The sequence below is a fragment of the Poeciliopsis prolifica genome, unplaced genomic scaffold (assembly GCF_027474105.1).
Source record: "Poeciliopsis prolifica strain line A6 unplaced genomic scaffold, Auburn_PproV2 SCAFFOLD018, whole genome shotgun sequence".
Classification (NCBI taxonomy): Eukaryota; Metazoa; Chordata; class Actinopteri; order Cyprinodontiformes; family Poeciliidae; genus Poeciliopsis; species Poeciliopsis prolifica.
Window position 1 is genome coordinate 5,175,551 of NW_026562393.1, and position 23,354 is coordinate 5,198,904.

Genomic DNA, 23,354 nt, shown 5'->3' on the forward strand with positions numbered 1-23,354 from the left:
AGGATAAAGAAGTTATCAGGTTGCATTTTTAAGGCTATTTTGGTTCCAATGGGAGACCTCAAATAAAACTTGCTAAAATAGCAAAACTTGCCACATACATACATTTTGTTCTTGGAACTCCTTGAAATCCCTCAGAAGAAGTAATATTCCAGATGTTTCTTCAGGGAGAAATATCTGGGTTTTGCTCCGGGACTTGTTGCCATGCAACCTCATCTTTGATGAGCAGAAATTGATAAGTGGATAGACAGGAATGCATATCAAGCGACTATGTGGCAAGTCATAAATGTTGTGTAGGATTTATTTCTCACCCATTAAACAAAACAAAAAAAACAACAAACTGTTTATTTCCTGATCTGCTTAAAGAATTACTGCTTTTCTTCCACACTATGCTAAGATTACCTTTTGCTTTCTAATTTGCTTCCCAAATAAGATAAAGTGTGTAGTCAATGTGACAATGTATAAAATGTCAGAAATAAGATTATTACATAAGGTTGGCAACTATAAGCAGTTCTTCTGTCTCTTAGCACATGCAGCACACAGCCTCCTCAGATACGCTGCCAGACGTTTCCAGATGGGATGAAGGATTGTCTGAGTCACTCTGAACATTTGCATAGTGCTTTGGAAAGCGTTGCCAGAAACGAGAGCGCAAACTTCAAATGTCGTTGAAGTCGCTGCGCAAACAGGCATGACTAAAATATTGTGTCAGCACTGACAATACAGAAAGGTATTCTCGCATCCTTAATTAAAATAAGACAACTTGCAAAATGGTACAGGTGGTGTGATTACACAGAGGAGTCACTGCGACACAAGCGCACACAATGGTTTCATTAGCACCACAGTGGAAGAGGAGGGAAAACTGAGGTGGCTCTCGTTAAAGGGAGAACCGCTCTTTGCAGCTCTGGTTTCTATCTTCTGCAAGGTGGAGGTTTGGGGAGGCTAATTCTGCTTGGGGCACATGTGCAGAGTGGAGATACAGCACGAGAGGGAAGTGGAGGGAGAGATAGAGCTGGTTCATTTTCAGCTCGTCCCCGTTGACTGTGGAACGGATTATACTCGCTGAGAGAGAGGGAGGGAGATGCATAGGCACTGTCTTAGCACACACTGAATACCCTGCCTCCAATCCTCTACACTGCACGGTGCACTCACTCCGCTCTCTTTCCTTCATCACACACTACTGTGCAGACACAAACACACCACTGCCATGTAGAATCTCGGCCAGAAGGGGACCCCAACCTGCCCAGGACCAGGAGCCAGGTATGCCTCATCCATCTATTCATCGGTTCATACTTGCTTCTGTTCATCTCTGCTTAAAAAAAAGCACAAGGCACTTGGTGATTTCCTTTTTTTTTTCTTTTTTTTTTTGGGTCGTCGCTTTAGTGATCCAGCACTTCGCCCTCTGCAGAATATTCTTGCTGTCTGCATGCACCAAGATTATCCTGCTTCTTTGCACAGCCCCCAGAGAAACCCCCCCAAAAAGATAGGAGGGAAACAGAAGAGCCAGAAAGTAAGAATTAAAGGAGGGGATGGGAGTGAGAGGACAGGGAATGGAGCGCAAAAGCCATGCAGCAGCGGTCGTCATGTTGGGAAAAGAAAGTATGCAGCTGGCGATCAGCTAAGTTAGGCCGACCTTCAAGTGGAAAGGAGTGCTCCCGCTCTGATTTAACAGTATGTAGGGCACTGCTGCCGGAGACCTTTCTGATCAAACCCCGCTTTTAAAAGGTACATTTATCTCCCCCAAACTCTTTACATATTCCCTCCTGAGAGCGTTATTAATAGTCATACATTCTCAATGTTCCCAGGAGACCTGCTGCAGTTACTTGAAATGCAAATGGATGAGCGAACTGATTATTCACTCTTGTGAAATTCATTTGTATTTATTACAGAATTAGCTCGCAGGGGGGAAATCAGTACGGCTCTGCTCTCTGCTGGTGACAGGAGCTTTTAGTGGCATCTCACTGCTGATCTGAGAGTTTTTTTTTTCTTTTGAATTTCTCAAGTTTGTGCACAAAATCCAATGAGAGCAACATTTGAGACTCCCAGTTAGATTTGAGCTTTCAGAAGTGGATATCCCACTATGTATTTTGTTTTTTATTATTCTGGTGACTCAGAATAAGCAGCTTCACATTTCACTTTGATGCTGGTTTGATATTTGCACTCCAAAGACTGCAGAGGCCTTTCTCTTTCTGGAACACGTTGGAATAAAGTTGTCGCTGCCTGGAGAGAAAAAGCAAAGCGAGTAAGGTTTTAATCTGAGTCATTGCTGATGCTTTGCTTCTGATTTCTTTGATCTGTCTCTTACAAAAAGTCGGGGGCCTCTGATAGAGTGGCAAAATCCGGAGCTAATCCCACTGTTCTGTTGAAGCCTTGAACGCCTTTCTGTGCTGTGGTTTATGTAGACTTAAAATGACTGCAAGTCTGCTGCTGCGTACAGTTTTGAAAATATATCTAATTTATAGTTTTTATTTTTTTTATTTCTTCATCCTTTTTCCATTCAGCATTACTTTGTGCTGTCGAGGATTGGTACAAATTCACATATGCATGGACCCGTTTAGAGACATACATTTTAAAATAAAGTTTTTTTTAAACTACTAAAATTTAAGAGCCCATAATGTGTAAAGTTAATGATCTTTTTGATTAACAGTGAAACATCCATTGTATCATATTTATTTTTGCCCGGTGTTTTTCTGGTGTTTTTTGACTCTGAATGAGGTAAATGAGGTTTGAAAAGAACAAATGAGAAGAACATGCAAAAGTAGTGAGAGATATTTAGATGTTGAAATTTTCTTTCTTCACTTCCTTCATGCTTATCTTGCTTATTGTTGCAGTCTGGTAAAGCTGTTGTCTGAGCCGGACGGTTCAGAACAGCAGATACACTGAAATAAAACCTGGGTGGTATTGTTGATTTGTATCACAATAGAGGAAAGAAGAATTCAGACTGTATGCTACAGAGATTACAGAAATGTCCCTGCAACACAGGTACAGATTCAGATCGAATGCTCAGATGAAAAGTTTGGTTCCTGTTCTGACCAATTCCTAGAATTACAACTTACGGTAAATTCGATCTTGGCTGAAAAAGCTAAACTCAATTTCCTGATGTTCAAAGAAAATTCTGCCTGAATACAAAATGGCACCAGCTGTTGGACAAAAAGCTTTCCTTTAAAAATGCAGCCCCACATTTGTAGCAGTCGCTGGGAGCAACGGACGCAGCAGGAAGGGATTGACTGATGCACGGTTGGAAATGGGAAGAAAATATACAGAATCCCTCCAGCTTTCAGCTTATAGATAAAACTTACTGCATTAATACAGTTACTTTAAAAACGGTATATAATCTCCCTACTATGAGTTTAATATTTTACTGATGCTGTATAACTTCTCAACTGGCATGAGTAAACATAGCTTCTAAATGATCCTAGTGCAAACTTGCTAAAAAATACTGCTGTCTGGTTTAATGTCAGCATAAGCTCTCAGTACTTTTACCATGGTATGGCAAAAATATTTTTTGGGGAACGATCACCTAAAAGTGATAAAGCTTTAGAAATGGCTAACTTTGAATTACTTTCCCTCAGTAACAACCTCCACACCAGAATCTGGTCCCGGTACTTATGTATTTTAGTGATTATGTATTTTGTTTTCTTTTAAACCTTTTGTTTTGTAGTTGAGGTTTGAAAGCTTTCCCCTTCTGGGATCTCATGTATAAAGCGTGTGCAAGCACAAAAAATGTGCATGGCCATATTTACACACAACTCAGCATAAAATGTATGCTACCTTGTGCAGCAGCCACGCAAACTTTCTCTGTGGACAGTAACAAACTACAAAGAGTCAAAACTCACCTACATACACTGAAACTTGACTCCATTCAGTGTTTTTAGAAGTGTCGAACCCAATGTTTTTTTGTAATTTTAATATTTTATTGTTTAAACGTAAAAGAAGAAACTGAACATTTATCCTTAGACAATAACATAATACGCCTACAAAATAAAGAAAATAAAAAACTTAAAGGATGTGAAAACCTCACTCAAATGTAAATAGTACATTTCCTAAGTTTTTGTCTCAGAACGATGTAGCTGTTTTGTGAGCTGAAGTGCAAGTTTTCAAACCATCCAAGCAGTTCAACAAACCTGCTACACTGAGGGAACCAGGGGCCCTCAAGAACCAAATGTTGCCAGACAATACATGGCATCACACCTTCAGCATTTATGAATCCATCTTAGAGATTTTATTAATCCAGTTGGTTCAGAACTATGGTGGGACATATGTGAAGAAAAAGGCAAACTCTTGGAGTACAGCCAAGTCACCAGGGCACGGCCTCCTGTTAAACGTGTTGTGATTTTCTGTTTGCCTTCGTCCCCAGAGACATGCTGACCTACACACACTCCAGTATCATTTCTGGCTTGGAGCCCACAGAGCTGTCAGCCCCACACACCCAGGGCCAAGAGGAGACAAGGGACATGAACAGTACGGAGAAGATCAGGGATAACGAGCAGAGACGGAAGTAGACTGCAGTCTCTGTGAGTCTGCTTCTATTAGAGATGTAGAGGCACTGAACTGGATCTTTCTCTGACTCGTACATTGTAAAGTTAAGAGACTTCAGAGTTTTTACTTTGAATGGAAAACCATACTTTATGTCTGGGATAATTCAGAGGGTTCTGGATACATGGCGACAGTATATCAGCTAGTACATGGTGCTCTGGTTTTAAATACACTCCACACTTTAGTTTGTGTTGGCAGATGAGACTTTCTGTCACAGAAAAGTGTCAAAATCAGCCTCTGGCTATCAGAGGACATGAGTTATTCTTGAATTTCTGGTTTTTATATACAGTTCCTCTTCATGTTAGTTTGTACTATCAGGAATTTTAAGCTTGAAAATATAAACGGTCATGCGCAGAGAAGAGAGATGCACCAGAAGCTTAAATTACATCAAGTTGGTGGATTTGCTCTGAACAGATCTGGTGAATGCATGGATGAATGGATTCATCAGGGGATTTTTCTCCTCACCATTTCCTTCAGAGAACTGTGGAACTAATATTGCCCTTTTTAAGTTTGCAACAATGTTTTGTTGAGAAGTTAATATGATCTGTATGACTTCTTTCATACATAGCATTCAAAAACCTTTTTTTTATTTTTTTTATTTTCCAAACTGAGTTATTTCTCTGTGGTCCTTTCTTAATATGATTTTATCATGGATGTTTCATGTATGTTTAGACTCTGAGATGCCGACATTCTAGTCACACGTGTTTTTGCAAGACTTGGAGTTTTCTTTAGTTTCAATCCTCTGTGGTACACATAATGGTGCAAGTTGGAAAATAAATATTTGGGATGTTTTTTTGACATAAAATAAATCAAGTAAACATTATGAAGAAACATTTTTAAGAAATATTATTTTTTCATTTTTTTGTTGACCTTGCCATTTGGCAACACTGTACCATAGTGGAAATGATTGAAAACAAGAGTTTGGCTCGTTATTATAAAAACCTTCATTTAAATCTGAAATAGTCTCCAGTAGCAATAATAGTCAACGATGAAACTCATTTGAAAGCTAAAAACAATTTAATTTCTTGGCATATTCCATTGATGTTATGGTTTTGATTTGATTTGAGTCTTGATCCTGCAGTCTTTGCCTTCCTGCTTGCAGAAGCTGATGAAGCAGTTCGTCTCAGGGTGTCAAACTTTCCTCCAGAAGATTAGGTGACAACTTTAAACACTGCTATTGCTTTGTTAGGGCCTCATCTCTCTTTCAGTGCACTACATTGTAAAATTGGAGGTACTGTATGTGTGTGGGAGGACTTCAAGTGATTTGTTGCCAAATGGCAACATTATACCATAGAGGGTTTTAACTTAAAAACTTTTGCATTACTTGTAAGCACATTGAAATCCGAGTTATGAGTGTTGTGAAAGTAATGTAAGATGATAATGGACAATGTTTCGTCGTACATAATTTAGATTCCAGTATTCTGAATTTGTTTCACACATATCTTTACATTAGTTCTTGTTCTGTTGATGGTGTGTGTTTTTCCTGGAGATTTCAAAGCCGAACCATTGACCTGGCTTCTTCCCAGAGCCCAGTATGTGACACTGATTCGTGACCTCTGACAGATCTCAAGCCCTGACTCATCCTGTCCCTTGGTTCACTCTGTTCACTTGGTGATATCAATTATTCACCTTCACAATATGATCTGGACTCAGATGAGCCAGAAATATCATTTTCTAATTACCAGTTCTTCCTCCAAGAGTAGAAATTGGTATCTGGCATCAAACCAGGTTCTTTCTTATTGGTTGAAAAATGGGGCGGACTCCTGGATGGACTGTGCATTTGGTAGTGTGACCTGGAAGGGATTGTTTGATCCATCTGTTCTCCACCTGCAAATGAACATGGCTGTCTGAGTTGCAGCTCTTCTTTCATTTGATATCCTAATCATATAGCCTCTCATCTTAAAGTCACCATGGATGGACCACATCCTGAGTGTTGGAAAAGTGATGCATATTGTCCCAGAGCACTTGGAGCTAGGATGACCTGATCTGAATGTAAATTTTATTTTGAAATGACAGCATACAGACTTAAATTCAGACAGTGTAGCTCTGAATGAGTGCGAATAGATCAGGAATGGAGGTAAAGATGAGGAAAACTCAGCGGTCCTGTCTCCTAATTGGCTCCTGTTCCTGTCACCAGATTGTCCTGAATTATATTTCCATTTGAAGACAGGTCATCAAATTTAGGATCAGCTATGAATAATATTAGGAATTCAGGAGAGAGGTTTCCTTTGCGTTCAAAAAAGCACTGAACTGGCTTGGAGTTCAGAAAAAAACTACAGTCACTCATGTGAGGCCAATGTTAATACTGTTTGAACTGTCAATGTTTACTGACTGACTGCCACTCCGAGGCATAATGTGAGATTATTAGTTCTATGTTTGCAACTTGTCAAATCCCTACAAAATCACCTGCTTCTCCTTTGTGGCTTTGTTGGGTGAAAAAAAAAAAAACAGAAAAGCACTACTACAATGTTTGACCTCTGATAAAAGCGTGTTGACCCCTCACAATGTATTCAAGAACAGAAGAATGACTTTCATACTTAAACAACTTCTGAAGACGTGCTATGAAGATAAAGCTTGGGCACATATGGTCTTCCAAATAACAGTAGTCTCAAACATAAGCTAGTCATATTATTGACGATATGGTTAAAGTACAACGAAGTCAAGATGCAAGTAAAATGATGTACAAACGTGATTTGGTTCCACGAGGTTTGGTCTAACTATAGAGAGGCTTGTTTAAGGATAACCAAGACATTGGAGTTCAAAGGCAATTCTGTCAAAATGCTGAATACCTGTCAAATGAAGTGTTACTGATGTATGTAAAATTTTGAACTTGAATTAACTTAAAATAACTTAAATTCTCATTATATTGGCTACAAGAAAATAAAAGCTGTCAAAAAATTAAATGACCTAAAACAGGAGAAGTGCAGCTTAATTTAATGGCAATCTGTGAGGCTTAATTTTTAATACCTTCTGTATATATTTGGTTTCAGTTGTGACTATGTCCTAGAAAGATTATTTCATGATTCAACCAGCTCAAATAAAACTGTTTAAGGACTAATAGATATTTAAACTTCAATTTTGTGGCTCTCTAAGAATATCAACACTGTGGGTGAGACTTTTGAGAGAGTGACCTCCTTTTTTTTATCGGCTTCACACTGTTACTCGGTGATCCTGAATTTACCATCTCGCTGCTGGCAACAGTTTCATTTGGCAGCGATTTTGTATTCAGTAAAAATGCACATCCGTCTAAATATAGTCAGCACCCATTTACATTCTGATCCTGTGGAGCATTTATTTTTATTTTCAGCTGCCCCGGAGAGCTGCATGAGTTGTGGCATACTGCCTTCTCCTGTAATTAATTGTATCTAATGATTGAAGAATTCATCCTGGTGAGATGGAAAGGACGAGAGACAGAAGTCAACTTGGTTTCAGCCTGCAGCATGCTTCCACCAGTTCAATTTCAAAATTAGAATGAAAATGAATAAATATACTGGTGATTCATTTTTCAAATGTGAGAAGTATATGAAAAAATAATCTCATTAGGAAAAAATATAGATGAAATCATTTTCATGGAATGTGACTTCACTGAAGGTCTCTGAAAGTACATAGTTAGAATTGCATTTTGAGACACTATAAATATAAAATAGGATTCTTTATTGATTATTCTGTTAATGAAGAGTTAACTAAACTCTGTCAGTAGTATTATCGATCAATGAACAGAGTAGTGAACTGTTTCTACATTACTGAAAGTCAGTGGTTCATTTGGCGCAGATGGTAGCGTATGAAAACAGTTTTAGGTATATCTGTTGATAGAACTATTAAACTAGGTTGTTATGAGTGTTTCTAGTCTCAAGTATTCACAAATTTGACCTGTTTGCAGACTGTTGTGACCTCTGTGAATACCTGCATGGTTAGAAATCTTTTCTTGACCAGCAATTTTTAGGTAATATCCCAAACTATTACAAGTTTCGCTTTTCAAAGCAAAACTGGGTCAAAATGAATAGCAGAAAAATAATTTACAGTTAAATTTAAATTAATGACCTGGATGCATTTTTTCCTCCTTTAATTAAATGGTTTTAAAGTCTAACACTGAAACAATGTTCAACATTATGTTTTAGCGAGGTATGAATTTCTGTAGCAATCTCTTCTTTCCTGCCTCAGTTCTTATTAATGGATTTGTGGAGCATATACATGACATTTCATGCAGAAAAATACGTGGACCTCATCGTTATCAGGATGCAATCTGCTGCTCTGGGATAAACTTGCAACAAATCACAGCTTCCAAATCAAACCATCGAGAGGGGAAAATAATTTGAAATAAATTTTGAGTGAAGTAGGACAGAGTATAAATGATTAGATCTGAGTCCAATGAAACCATAAAACTAACAAATTGCATGTGTCAGACCATAGCTGGCAGTGGCCAAGGTTGCACTACCAACACACTGAAACGCTTTCGGCCTCGTAATGAAAAATTGTTTGGATGTAGCCTTGAGTAGCCTTCTGGAATGTGTCCAGGAGCTCTGAAATATAATATCAGTGGCACAATGATAATCACTCATTTTGTGTTTTGGCTTCTCTGAGCTGCGATAATCACAGAATAATGATACGCACCGGATCACATGCATCCAAATTCTGTTTCTTAAATTATTCAGAAGACTTCCAGCAAATCTAAATAGCGAATGCCTTGCAAAATGTTGGCACCCTCTGAATTTTTTGACATTTGGTTCAATACAAAAGCAAACTTTAGTTTATTTCACTGAGATTTTATATTATAGACCAATGCAAACATTATTGTGACGAGTGAAAACAATTCTGCCTGGTCTTCAAAAGCTTTTGAAGATATTCTCGTTGTGTCAGCTGTATTTAGCCTCCATGAGTAACGACTCTGTAGAATCTTATTTTGCAGCAGTAACAAAAATTGAAACGTACATTTTTACCTATTCTTTGTTGCAAAATGGCCAACATCAGTCAAAGTGGAATAGAAGCATTTATGTGAATTTGATGTTATTTTTTTGCAACAGATTATAAATTTGAACACAACACAGGCATTGAGCCAAACGTTTTCATTGTAACTCTGGTTGTATGTTTACGATTATTGCCCCACTGAAGATGAACGTTCTTATTGACTTTTGCCAACTTTCCTTTCCATCCTCACTACATGGTGTTGCTGCCACCATGTCTCACCAGGGAGATGGTGATGTTCATTTTCAGCTACAGAGTTTTTCATGTTGAATCACCAGAGATAAAGCAAACCAAACCTTTCAGAATATTTTTCTTTTCATTAAATGTTAATCAATTTTCGCTTTGCAGTAATGCACATTTTTGTGATTATGTATTTAGTCCCAACTAATTACATTAAGGTGTTGATTGCAATGTGGCACAATGTGAAAGATTTGTAGGGGTTGTGAGTACATTTTCAAGAGACTGCAGATACAAACTGAATGGGTTTTGGTCATGGTTGGAATTTGTAGCATTATTTGTGTAAAACTGCTTTTATAGATGTGAGTCAAGCTAAAATCTGACATCCTCTCAGTGGAGATCTGCACCAACATTAAAGATTAAACATTTTATTCAGACTACAAAAATTAAAGAGCAATTCATCAACTTGACTAGTTACTGGGTTAAGAACTGTGGAGCCATAATAACAGAGGCATTGCCACGGGGGAGCTGGGAGGAATTGGCATCCCATTAACTAACACCAGGAGCAGACGCACTAATGACACAGTGAGGAGCAGAAACAATGGGGCAGGAGGATGAAGCTGCTCCTACATGTTTATGAACAATGTCATAATTTTACGAGTGGAAGCTGCTCATGATTTTGTGTGTATAGTATTTGTGTCCGGTTCAATTTAGAAAATAGGCTTTGGGATATAAATGATTGGTGGGCTGCACAGTGGCACAGTAAGAAGGTTCTGGGTTCAATTCCCGGCTCGGGGTCTTTCTGCACGGGGTGTGCATTTTCTCCCTGTGCATGCTGGGTACTCCAGCTTCCTCCCACAGTCCAAAAACATGACTGTTAGGTCAATTCTCCCTAGGTGTGTGCATGGTTGTTTGTACTGTTTGTTTCTGTGATGCCCTGCGACAGACTGGCAACCTGTTCAGGGTGAACCCCGCCTCTCACCTGGAACACAACTCCCAACCCCACCAGGGACAAGGGTGAACAGATAATAGATGAATGGTATAAGTAATTGGCTTTTACTGTTTATGTATGTGTTGCTTAACTCCCAACATGTTTTTCTGAACGTGAATTTGTGTGTAAATAATTAGAGGTAAAACTGTCTCAGTTGTTACACAAAGATTGTATGTAAAAGATTATTTAAAAACTGGGACAGGTTGAAGTACTCAAAGTTGTGTGCTTTTAAGCAAATATTAATAACTGGAGTTTATATAAAGGAACGGTATTATGATTTTCATTTTGTTCCCCAGTTTATAAATGGAGTTTTTGTTTTGGTGTCTGCTTCCATTCTTGTCAAAGTTTCAGCAAGGTCACAAAAGTTGCCTTGGCAAATGTTGTAGCTTCAGTGTCTGAAAATAAGAAATCTTTAGATCAGATGTATATAGTGACAAGATGCATGTTATAAATCATGGATTTTGCATAAAATTATTGCCTTTCTTAATTTCATTATACTTAAAAGGGTATACCGTTTTGCTATTACTACCACCACAAATTCATAAGATTGTTTTTTTTTTTTAACGAGATGAAGTGTTTGAATGCATTTCAGTGCTGGAAAACAAGCAATGCACAAAGCATGCAAATGTGAATGTTAGGAGACGTGCCAGTGTTTTATAACTCAGTTGGAAATGAAGTTTTGTTGGAAATATGCAGCTGCAGGAGGCAGGTTGAGCTACATCAACGCCATCATGGGTGATCTCAAGATAAACAGCAGGAAGAAGATTTATGAGCCGTCGTTATTCCATAACTAATTCAACCTTGTTTTAATGCTGAAGCTTAGTATTAAATGATTTTGCTTTTAAAGATAGTGCTCTCAACACCATCTTTATACCTCGTTCTATTTCTATTAGAGGGTTTCTTCCTTCTTGTAAAGAGTTTATTGCCGTCAAATAAACTTGTGGAAGTGAAAACCGAAAGAAACTAAACACTAGTTTAGCGCAGAAAACAGTTTGATAGAAAGTCATAAGACTTCAAACAGGGGCATATATGTTTAAAGTACATGTCTTCTGCTACTAACGGTTACCTACAAATTAGAAACTGCTGCCATTTTCACTCTGTTCTAGGTCATCATCAATAACTTGAAGTGGAGTTAAGTTACAGCACAGAAAACATCAGGATGTCTAAAACTGTCCAGCAAGATGTACAAAAGGCTTTTCTGGAGAAATGCGCCACACAATCATTTGGCCAACCTTTACAAATTGCTTAGTGTGATTGGAGCTACACATAGTTAGGTGAATGCTTTTGGACAGTGACCTTTAGGAGGAAGAGCGGTAAAGAAGCTGTCTGTGTGAGAAAAACATCAAAGATGAACTCAATTCTACAGAAAGTAGAAGCCTTAGTTACTGCACAGTTACTGCAATAGGATCATAGAGAAAACATGGTTACTAACAAATATGCCTGCAGTCGAAATTGACTCTTTGTTTGAGTTAATATCTTGTTTTTTAGTGTAGAACAGGAAAATGTCTACCGAAATTCAACAATGCTGAATACAAAATGTTTTCAGCATTGTACTGAATTAGAAGGCATCCGGTTTTGCAGCATATAAAACCTTGATGAAAATTAGTCTAATTAGTTTTACTAAGAATACATTTCTTACTCAACAGGTTTAATATTTTCAACAAAGGGAAAATGTCAGTTATGTGAGCACCTGAGTTATTTTAAGAAGGTAAATTACAGCAGGTATTGCGGCAGAACGGAGCGTCTGTTTGCCTCACACACTCTCAATTTCACCCACTGAAACACACACACACACACTTTGAAGAAGTTTGCTCAAGGCTTCACATAAATTATTGTGACAGGGCCCGGTCTGGATGTTCCTGCAGTCTCTGCAAGTTCCCTTCGGTTTTATAGCCTTTCCATGGATACACATTGGCATGCAGCTGTGCAGCCATCAGACAACTTACATCTGTGACTGACTGCAACACTATTTGAAATACCAAAAACATTGTTGTCAGGGTGAATACACAGACAGGAAGCTTTCCTTGTTTGAATGAAAATCATTAATTGCCGCAGCAGTTTTTAGCTCAAGGCAGGTGAAAGATGCCATGGGGAACTTTCCCAGTGACGGCTAAATGGTTGATAAATATGGTTTGGTTTGTATATTCTCATGGAAAAAGGTCAAACATGCAGTGATGTGGAGTTTTGTTGTGCAGCACAGAGCAGTAAAATGTGCTAAGTGCAAGCTAATCAACTTTAAGGTCCTGCTTCAGTGGATCTCTGCTGCTCAGCGGGCAAAAGGAGAACACTTAGGGGAGAGATCAATAACGTGTGGAGACTGTGTTGGTCAAAGCCCTGCAGGTCATGTAATTCAGTTTGTTTGTAGTGCACAGTATGCACATTATATGTCTGTTTACCTCTAAATTTCACTTGAACTGAAAGTTGTCTGGAAACTTTCCGAATGTGGGTGAAAATCCATTAGACAATCCGTAATTGGATTCAGTCCATTTAGTTTTAGTCACTGGAGTTTAATGCAACTTAACTTATTTTTTTACCTGCTTATTTGTGTGTGTGTGTGTGTATGTGTGGGTGTGTGTGTGTCTAGGTGTGTATATTATGACCTAAACCCATAGAAAACATTTGTTGAAGAAATTTAATCCCAACTTGATTTTGATGAAGATCTGCTCATTTTCTTTAAAACCAGAATGTGACTTGGTCAGAGATTAATTATCCAAAGCAATTATTACTATTAACTTATAAAGTTAGTTCAGACCTTAATAAGAATTAATACATGTTCATAGTCCACCACTTAAATATGAACCAAATTCACAGCTCTAGCTAGTTCATATTTATTCATCAAATTTAGTTTTTATGTTATTGCTCATGTTTACCATATATGTCTTTTACTCATTTTTCATATTTTTCGTCTTTCTTTTGATGTTTGAATTCCCCAAATTACTCCCCTTATTCAAATGCTTTAATACTTTCACAGAGAGAAAGCAACATGTCTTTCTAGACAGTCAGGCACTTGGATTATGTTTGTGATTGTTTATAGAACAGTAAAAGTTTTGTCTTCATCTTATTTCTTTATGATGTTCTAGTAAATCATAAAGGCCAAGAAAATTCTCAAATCCATAATTGTAAAATTTAGACAAAATTATTCAGCTATTTGAAGAAAATGTTGGAGAAGACTGAATAAATTCAGAAAAAAACCATCAAACTGACTTCAGTGCACTAATAACATCCAGATCAGTCTGCCGGCTTTAAATCGTCTATGCAGTTATGAAATGTCAACTGGGTTTTTTCAGAAGACAGCACCATGGTAAAGTTTTATTGAGACTGGGGAGATAAACTTTATCAATAACTGGTTATTCACCATTTGCTTGCTGAGGTGACCCAGCTATTCAGTAATACATTTGAGATTTACTAAAACAGTAAAAAAAAAAAACACCCAAAAATCATGCTTGCATGAAACAAAATATTGATGGAACAATTTGCTGTTCTTCATGCAGTAAGACGATCAATACCCCAGCAGAAAACTCTAACGATTCAATATGTATAGGATCTGTACAGAAATATTATCCTGCTTCTGCTGGCCCTTCCATATTGCTCCTTGGAGAAGCGTTTTACCATGACATGAATCCAACCAGCCAACATAAATAAAACTATTTTCAGTGAGACTGAGATGTCCCAGAGTTTAAATATCTAACGATTTTTAAATCCTGAAACTAGTCAGCTCACAGTCATTTTTTCAGAAGTATTGTCTATTTATGTTGTTGTGCCAGTTATTATGAGTCTTGCATCATATGGCTGGAAAAAAAGGCATGGGCCAAAATGCCATCATGAATTTAACATAGTCTAGAAGTGCTATGTTTTTATAGGATTTTACACACATTTCAAATTAAAATCAGATTTGACTTAATACAGATGATTGGTTAGTTTTTATTTATTTATGGTATTTCTTGGGATTTGTATACTGAAGTAGAACTATTAACACTAAATTTAACATCGGACTGGCAATATAACAAGATTATACCTTGCTGCTCTAACATGAATAAAAAGCTATTAGCTCATTACCAGACTAGCCAGCCTGCAGTCAGCTGCTTTATTGACCTGCTTCTCATGGATGTAGTTTTTAATTATTTACCTTTCAAAGAGTGATTGTGCTTCCCAGTTTCCATGCCATGACGGTCCATGTTTTTTGCTGTGAATAATTCCCAAGTAGTTGATGTGAAAGAACCTAATGATTTGTTCGAGAAAATCATGTTATCCCTCTTCTTGACAGATGTTGTAGTTGCTCTGGTTGTTTGTCTAGAAAACCTTTTAACCTGAAACTGTGATTGCTGCACAAAACACTAACTTGCATTCTCCATCACACCTTTTAGTGAAATATCAACATCACAAGAAATTTCGTCAACATGGTGTTTGTTAGGCTACTGTTTTTCAAGATTATTATAACATATATGGCCAGTTGGATGTGCTTTCTGTGCCCTGGATTTCCATGCATAAGGCATCTAGATGTTGACTGGTTTGACACATTGTAGTATCTCCTACAGTCTGTTTTTTCATTATTCTTTTTTTTTTTCTTTTACCAGAGCTTATAAAAGCTCACTAATTAAACAGCTAAAATGAACTTGTTAAACTTGCAGTGTTTATGTAGGACAGAATGAAAAAAAGGGACCATTCCTGTACTTTAAAATTCAGACTAAATTCACCACATTTATTACATATTTGTGTTGTAATCATAACCGCTGTTTAAATCTGTGAAAGAGTAAAATCCCCTTGAAACTTTTAGCAGATTTTTTGTCCTTTTTAAACAAATTCCACTTCTGATTCCACAGCCTGATTAATTTTTCTTTTCTTTTTTTCAACCACTTTCCTCACAATCACTCTAATAAGCCAACCTGAGAGTGACGGTCTGTTTTGGTGCAGCGGCACATTTAATGAAACTTTAGCCAATGAACTACTGACTTGTCTAAACATTTATGTTTTTAGCAATTGAAAATGGTTTGGCAACAAAAAAAGCAGCTGAGAGAAATTTAATGAGACATGTTTTTATTTTAGAGATTTGTTAATTAGATTATTTCTCACTTTAGCTACACAAAAGACTTGAAATCTAAATGGACGAAATACTTTTACTTATATATTTGTGAACATGGACTATGATTGAGAAAATAATGGTGTCACCAAATAATAAAATCTATTGCATTAAACCATCTTTCAAACATTATTAATGCACAAACTGGCTTCTATGACCATATAGGTGTGAGTGTATGTGTTGTCAAATGTTTTCTGCACAGTACATCTTCACATATTGATTTTGCATAATGCTCGGCAGTAGAATGTTGTTCTGTGACATTCCTACTATATGTTGACTCCTGTCCTATTTAATAATCTTATTTTTGGTTTAATTTAACTCAGGAAAACTGCAAATGTACTGTGACTGATCACCGTCCTCAAGCGAGAGCTGCTTTGTGTGTAATTGGTCACAAGAGGGCACTAAACTTCATTATCCCCGGAGACAAACATTCCCATTTCTGTCACCTCTCATTGAGTGTCACACATGAGACTGTTCACTTATAATAGGAGATTTTACTGCATGACTGTTTCATCTTGCCTTGGGGTTCCCAGGACAGTTACAGTTGTAAAAACAGACAGATGTTCTCATTTTCACCCACTGCTAAAATGCCAGCGGTGTAGATTCTCACTTCCGCATGTCTGTTTTCTATCTAGATAAACCCACAAAAGATCAATGCTCAAAGTTTTTATTTATCTTTTTTTAAAGATGTTTTGTGCCATTTGTTTCTGTTAAAATATATATTTTTTCATAAATAAAACTCAAGCTTAGCTTTGACTAATTGATGAAAACAAAAGACTTGGTGGATCACATCACAATATGGTTAGCTATTGTGATGACTGTATACCAGACAAAATGCATGTTTGATGAACATATTTTATTCATCTTATACTGACAAGATGAAACATGTATTTATACAGATATGCATTTAGTTGTAAGACGCATAAATTGGTACATAAAAATTGGATTACTCAGAGACTTTTTTTCTTCCATTTAAACTATTTAGAACAATTTTGCACCATTAGGCAGCTTAAGATAAAGAGACTTTTTATTTATTTACTATCATTGAGAATCAGATTATGTTTTCTGCTTGAATGACTGAATGGTAACCTTGCCTTTTAGTCTTGGATATATCTCATAAGTACTAATGTTAGATTAAATCTCTGATATATGGTGAGAGTGTTATTCTTTGTGAATAAACAAAGCAAACATTGTTGTCAATTTGTGTGCAAATAGTATGTAGTAGTAACAATAGTAACAACTTCCTGGATCAATAACTGATCAGGAAAACACAAAACACAATCAGTTCTTTGTTATAAATCTGATTAGGTAAACAAATAATTGCATACAATCTATTATAAAGTATTACTTGTCACTTTGGTTTAGGATGTAGAAATATAATCCATTTTGTTTGTGACCATTTACTAACATTTAACCTGTTTTTTCCTTCTGAGTTCTGTTTATATTGATATATCATTTAAAATTTGCTTTCAATAATTGTGTGGATGTTTGAAATTCACCTTCCCCCGACATGACTTAGTCAGCTTGAGTGGACTCCATCTTGGCACTAATGAAACTAAACCCCATAAAACTTTTTTTTTTTAAGCTAGCTCAAACTTCAACCTGAAGATCATTGTACTGCTAAAGCAATTGACTGTTTATTGGTTTCTGGCGGCTATTTTTTAGGAGATGTTCAAGAATTTGGAAGCAGTCCTCTTATTTCATCAACTTTCTTTAATGCATTAATGCCACTTGCAGCAAAACAACCCTTGAGCATGACGCTGCCACCTGCTTCCTTCTCGGTCTCCACCCTCTTAGACCACGATGATGTTAAATTAGCCCGATGTGGGTGGTGAGCAACTGCCAGCTGATGAACATCCTGAGTTTGTTTGAACAGAGGGAGATGTTTAAGTCACATAATTAGAACTTGAATCAAATGTAGTTTTGAAACAGAACAATAATCCCAAATGTGTGTCAGAAAAGGTTTTGCAAAGCCATTAAGTTTTTGAATGTCTCTGACCTGGACCCTTTTTGGAAATGTGTTGAATATGCCTCACAGCGGACTCCATTCTAAGAAATGGACTAATTTAAATAAACTTGACAAGAAGATTGATCAATTCGTCAGAATTATGCCAGAAGCTTGCTGATGGCTACAAAAAAATGTCAAGTTGAAATGTAACTTGTTAAAATGATTGAGCAGACATTAACAGGGGTTATTTCCTATCATTAATCATTGTCATTAGTGACATTCATGCCTATGATCAGTTTATATAAATTTATGATCAGTACTACATACCTATCAGCTTACAGCTGACTTCTTTACTGAAACATTTTTTTCTTTGTTCAATAAAGTTGAAAGACTGAAACTTGATCTGTGAATTTAAGTTTAATTTTATTTAAAATAATTGCAATTTATCAGCCTTCGGCTCAAATGACAGCAGATATATTTGCTTCATAAACTTTTCTGTGTTTTTGAATTTCTCCCTGTCTACAGGTCGAGAGAAGAGAAAGGATTCCATGATCTCTGCAGGTGATGCCGAGTTCCCACGAGATTACCACACCCTGGCTGCCAGGGGCGGCCGTGGGGCACGGCGGTTCCAGGACAACAGCAATGGAGGGTTCACGTCTTCCTCACTGGACCGCCGGCACAACTCTGTGGCTGCTAAGAGCTTGGAGGCCCTGAACAGCATGCACAAGGCGGACATCGAACGGCAGCGAGACGCCCTGATGGACCTCCAGAAGAACAAGTACACAAACAGTCCGGGCGGCTTGTCACAAAGCTCCGCTGCTGCTGGCCGACAGGTATCTTCACAAACCCACAAAATAATTACGAAATCAATGTTTCTGCAACTGAGCCAGGAATATTTTCTTGGCAAATCCTATTTGTGTAGTGGTGTGTTTTTATGCCCTCTTTATGTTTTTAATTGATGCAGCTTCTTTTGGATTTCAGTATTCCTAATCACCACATCTTGAATCCAGCTTTAAGTGGTATAAGTGGATTTGTAGTTGTGCCATTGGGTCTAACTAGATGTAATGACACAAAACCTCACACTGCTTTAAATAATCTGTGTTTTTGGGGATTTATGTTACCATTTGAGAAGTTGAAATCTTTTAAAACAAGGCATTTTTACGCCCCTTCCATCCTCCTGCCAAAAAAGCCTAAAAAGCAACAACTGAATTCGTTAATTAGTTGTCAAGCTCAGCATGGGGTTGGTTCATTAACTTTGAGTCTTGTAGAAAATAATACCAGACCAAGTGTTTTGTAACCATATTTCTAGAATGTTTTAAAAAGTGGCAACACAATTGATTTTGAAATTCAGAATGCATAGGAACCCTCATAAAATGAACCCAAAATACCGACGTTGTCATTGGAAAAGTGGTGGGAAGTTGTTTTGGAGTGCTTAAAAAAGTTCAAACTGTTTATTTTGTGATTGGATTTTTTCTTAAGGACTTCTAGCTATGTTCTGGTGAGATGCCTGCTGTTTAGGAGGGGAACTTCAGGGAGCTAACTTTGGGCTACCAACTGAACAATAAAAATGAAACCACCAACTTTGCAGGGAGCGTAAAAGGAGACATGCACAATAAACAAGGAGCAGAAACAGAGCTGTCTGGGTTTTGAAGGAGCCTGTTAACAATATTTGCTTTGCCTCAATACCAACATACTTTTAAATAAGTTTCCCGTATTCCTCGCTCAACTTCTATAGTTTATTTGAAGCCTCATCAATTTACTCTTTTTAGTTTGTTTGTCTGGTGATGCAATATGAATGAAAACGAAACAATTGCTTGTTCCATCTTTAAGCCAAGGACGCTTGGGCTTTGGATATATAATTGTCCACTGCCGGTCACACGATCACAGCATGTTTTCAGTATCTGCTTAAACTAAAAAAAAATAATAAAAAAGTTCTTGTGTGTGTACTCTGCTGCAGTTTCATGTTCCACTGTTTTAAGTGGAACATTATAGTGTCACCTTAAGGGGGAATTGAGCTCTTTCTGAGTGCCTTTTGTTTCTACATGTGTGCATTTACTTTTGCTCCCTGTGAGAAAATGGCAGCACATCGGTGGGTTCTGGATACTTACATGAGCGTATTAGTGGTGAGATGCCTGTTGGCCTTGAGATGGAGACCACAGCACCTTTATGACCTGCTGGAAGGGTCACTAATGGCCATTCTTTTTGTTTATTATCAGAAAGAGTGAGCAATAAAAAAGGGGAAACAGATCCCAGAGATGTAGAGAGAAATTAAATTCTCTGCCCCTTCACATCTTTATTTTCTTGGCATCTTTTACTCTTGAGTCATCAATCATCAGCTGCTCTGACTTTATATCTCAAACAGAACTGCCTGACTCAGCTATTTTATGTTTGCCTTAAAGGACTCTTTAGCAGTTATTTCAGGAAAATGGGCCCATTTCTTTCCATAGACACAAACTTAACCCCCTGTATTTTTGTATTGGTACAGTGTACAATCTATAGACAATAAACAGTTTCTGACAGTTGTTGTCTTCTTGTTAAATATGTGGTGGGTACGGCTTTGGGCTGTAACCTGGATGACACAGCAAGCGTTTTCATTTAGTTCAAAAGCAAAGTTGCAGTACTTTTGTTTCTGTAACATTTCACAAGATTATTGGCGATGGATCTTTTTTCTGTTCCTCTAGACCAATTTCAATCTAGGTTGTGCAGTTAAGCATTGGAAAACTTGATGAATTTTGCAATATAAATTCATCAAGTTGAAAAAAAATTACAAGGTCATTCTTGCTTTTTTAATTTATCTCATTAAATAAAATAACATATAACATTTTAGACCTCTTAGATTTCTTTTGTTGGTCCACTACAGATGTTGGAAGTGATTGTGAAAGGTTTGATGAGAAGTTTTAGACATTTAAAGGTAAAACTGATTAATTTTTCCACATCCACTTTGTTTATTTTAAACAGCTGGATATGCTTAAATTTACTAAACTTTTTCCTCTTAAAAAAACATTTTGAGGAGATGCATCTTTTTTTTAATATTTTTATTCTGCTTTTGCATTAAAGACACAGGTATGTAATGCGTTTAGTTCTGCACCCTCTGTCATTTCTCCATCTCATCTTTTTCTCTCTCCACCCACTCTGACCACCCCCACCCCTCCCACCCCTCTGTGCAGCCTCTCTGCATCTGACATTCACCATTTGTCTGATTTAAAATTAAGAGGTGAAAACAGGTGGAGTCTGCTGTTGTCATGGCAACCCCCTGCTTCCCATATAAGGAAACTGTGTGATATCATATGGCTGGGAACGAACATGCTGTACCAGGAGTGAGGAAGCCACCGCGAAGGAGCGAGGAATCAGAGGCAGAGGAGGAGGAGGAGGAAAGGGCTTCTTCATCGTTTCTTTTAGGGATGGAGGGGAGATAGAGAGTGACGGACGGACGGGAGGAGGAGGGGTCGGGAGACATGCTCAGTGCCACTTAGGCGCTACTACCGGAATCAGCGAGGGGGGACTGGCAGATCCTCTGGGCGCGGGAATACTCTGAGCCGCAGTGGAGGAGAAGAAGGGGGGAAAAAAAAGGGAAATGGAGAGAGGGGAGGAAGAAGAGGGAGGCGTGTGGAGCGTGAAGATGCAGAGTCACTAAGTGCAAACGGTAACTCTCTAACCTCCTCCTTCCATCCTTCAGGCGAGGCTTTCAACCAGGCTTTCTGTGACGGATGTGTTGCTGCATGATAGACGTGAATGTTCACCTGCCTCCTCTTTTATTTTGAGCTGAAGCTTGACCAGTGAGCACACACTCCATCTCCTCCTGGTGCTCAACGTGAGCTGCCTGTTTTCAGGGGAGGGTTCCATCCATGCAGGCAGGTGAGGGTCAGGTGTGTCATAGCTGCCGCAGTGATTTGTATGAGGTTAATTACAGAAATGCTTGCGTGCACGTGTGAAAACAAACAAAAAATAAATAAATAAAAAAGAAAGAGAAAAAGGAAAGCATGGCATGTGCGAGAGGCTCTTGTGTGTTAGAGGCAAGGTGAAGTGTTGGTGAGGGAGGTGGGTGGGCACAAAGATGGCTACTTGACATGCAGGTCAGGCATGCATGTCTATCTGCCCAGCCCTTTCTCTCTACCTTTACTCCTGGATATCTATGATCGATCTTAGCTTTCCGCTCAAGAATCAGAAATTTTACAGGCGATCATCCCTGAGCCAGTGTGTGAGGTTTGGGGTGTGAGGAGTGTGCTTAATCTAGGTGAGACCAGTAGTTTTATAGTCCAATATGGTGTGTCATATTGTCTCGCTGCCACTTTTTTTTTTTTGTCTTTTCAATTTCTGGTGAATAAATGAAGCGAGTGAGCGATTACGCAGTGCCCAGCCCTGTGTGACTGCTCAGATTTATATTAAGGATTATAACACAATGGGTGCTTGACTTCACAGTGATCAGCTGTTTGTTTCTGTCGCAGTAATAGTGAGAACCTGGGAGAAGTCTGATAATATTAATGGCCGTTTTCTCAGTTGTCTGCTTGTAATTATGGAGCAACAGTGTGGAACTGCTTCAGAGCTGAAGGGATGAAGCCGCAGGATACTGAGATTTCTAGTTTTTATATTTCAAGAAATTATTCATGACAGGGTTAGACCTCCTTTCAAAGTATGGCAATATAATTAAATTTAACCAGGAATGATTTCCTTGAATAGAATCGCTGCCTCAGAGCACTTTGGGTACATTATTCATCCCCTCATCCCTGCAAAGAAACATTTTATTCTCATTCTAATGGTGAAATCAACCCTTTTAACATCTAAGATGCAGTGATGCAGTATGTAGCAGTCAGTGTTGGAATGAAGCAACTAATTGGAGACTTAACATAAAAACTACTTACCATTAATATGTAAATTTTTTATGTAGACCTTGGGAATTCCTGTTAAAGATTTTAGATGTACCGGCCAGGTTTCTCCTACTGGGTGCCAGTCTTGCTTTGCGCAGTTGAAGGTTCATTGTTATTGTTTTAATTGTGTGAAAGGGGTGGCATTCTGCATGGTGTTAATCACCTTAACATTGGGGTGTAAGATGCGTATAAAGCCTACAGATTCTTCATTTTAGGCCCGAGAATCCTTTTATCAACATCAAAAAGTTGTGTAGTATTAATTTGTTTATTTTGGGGAAAACAAATTAATAAATAAAAGACTCCATTCTTCTACTCAAAAATGCAACAAAGTGATTTAATACTATGTATAATCAGGCTTGAAACTTTGAAAATGTACTTGTTTTTTTTTATGGCACACAAAGGAGCCCATTTTGATTCATCACGACTTAATAAGCGGCTCTTAAATGTCTAATTAAAAACTCATGAAAGCATATTTTGCTGAGTCGTCAGCTCAGTGAACTGAACACAACCAACATCAGACGGTAATGGAAACTTAGTCTTTCAGGGTTCCTTAAAAGTTTGGTAAAGTTTTTTTTTCTTAGATTTTTTTCATTGTGTACATGTGAATTATAAATTTTTACATGAACATGAAATGTCTGAATTTCTGAAAATAGTCTTTTTACATTGTCAATGTGGTTGACCTGCCTTTTTGTGTTTTGTGTTTTTTTTCCCCATTCCATTGATTATTCTACTTTCTGACAGAAAACACAAGTAAATGCTCATCTACTCTAAAATATGTATAGAATAACCAGTTTGCGGATTTTG

General features: G+C 37.7%; 1 protein-coding gene across 2 annotated transcripts in view; it reads left to right on the top strand.

Annotated features, from left to right (window-relative positions):
* Positions 1-23,354, top strand: part of srcin1b (SRC kinase signaling inhibitor 1b) — an 86,777-nt gene that overhangs the window by 11,269 nt on the left and 52,154 nt on the right. The window contains exon 2 of one of the 2 annotated variants that reach the window (XM_055042786.1): positions 18,211-18,518. In XM_055042786.1, the coding sequence (XP_054898761.1) occupies positions 18,211-18,518 (308 nt within the window). Of the gene's footprint in view, positions 1-18,210; positions 18,519-20,961; positions 21,329-23,354 lie in introns of those variants that run through there. The other variant, XM_055042787.1, reaches the window with a different exon arrangement.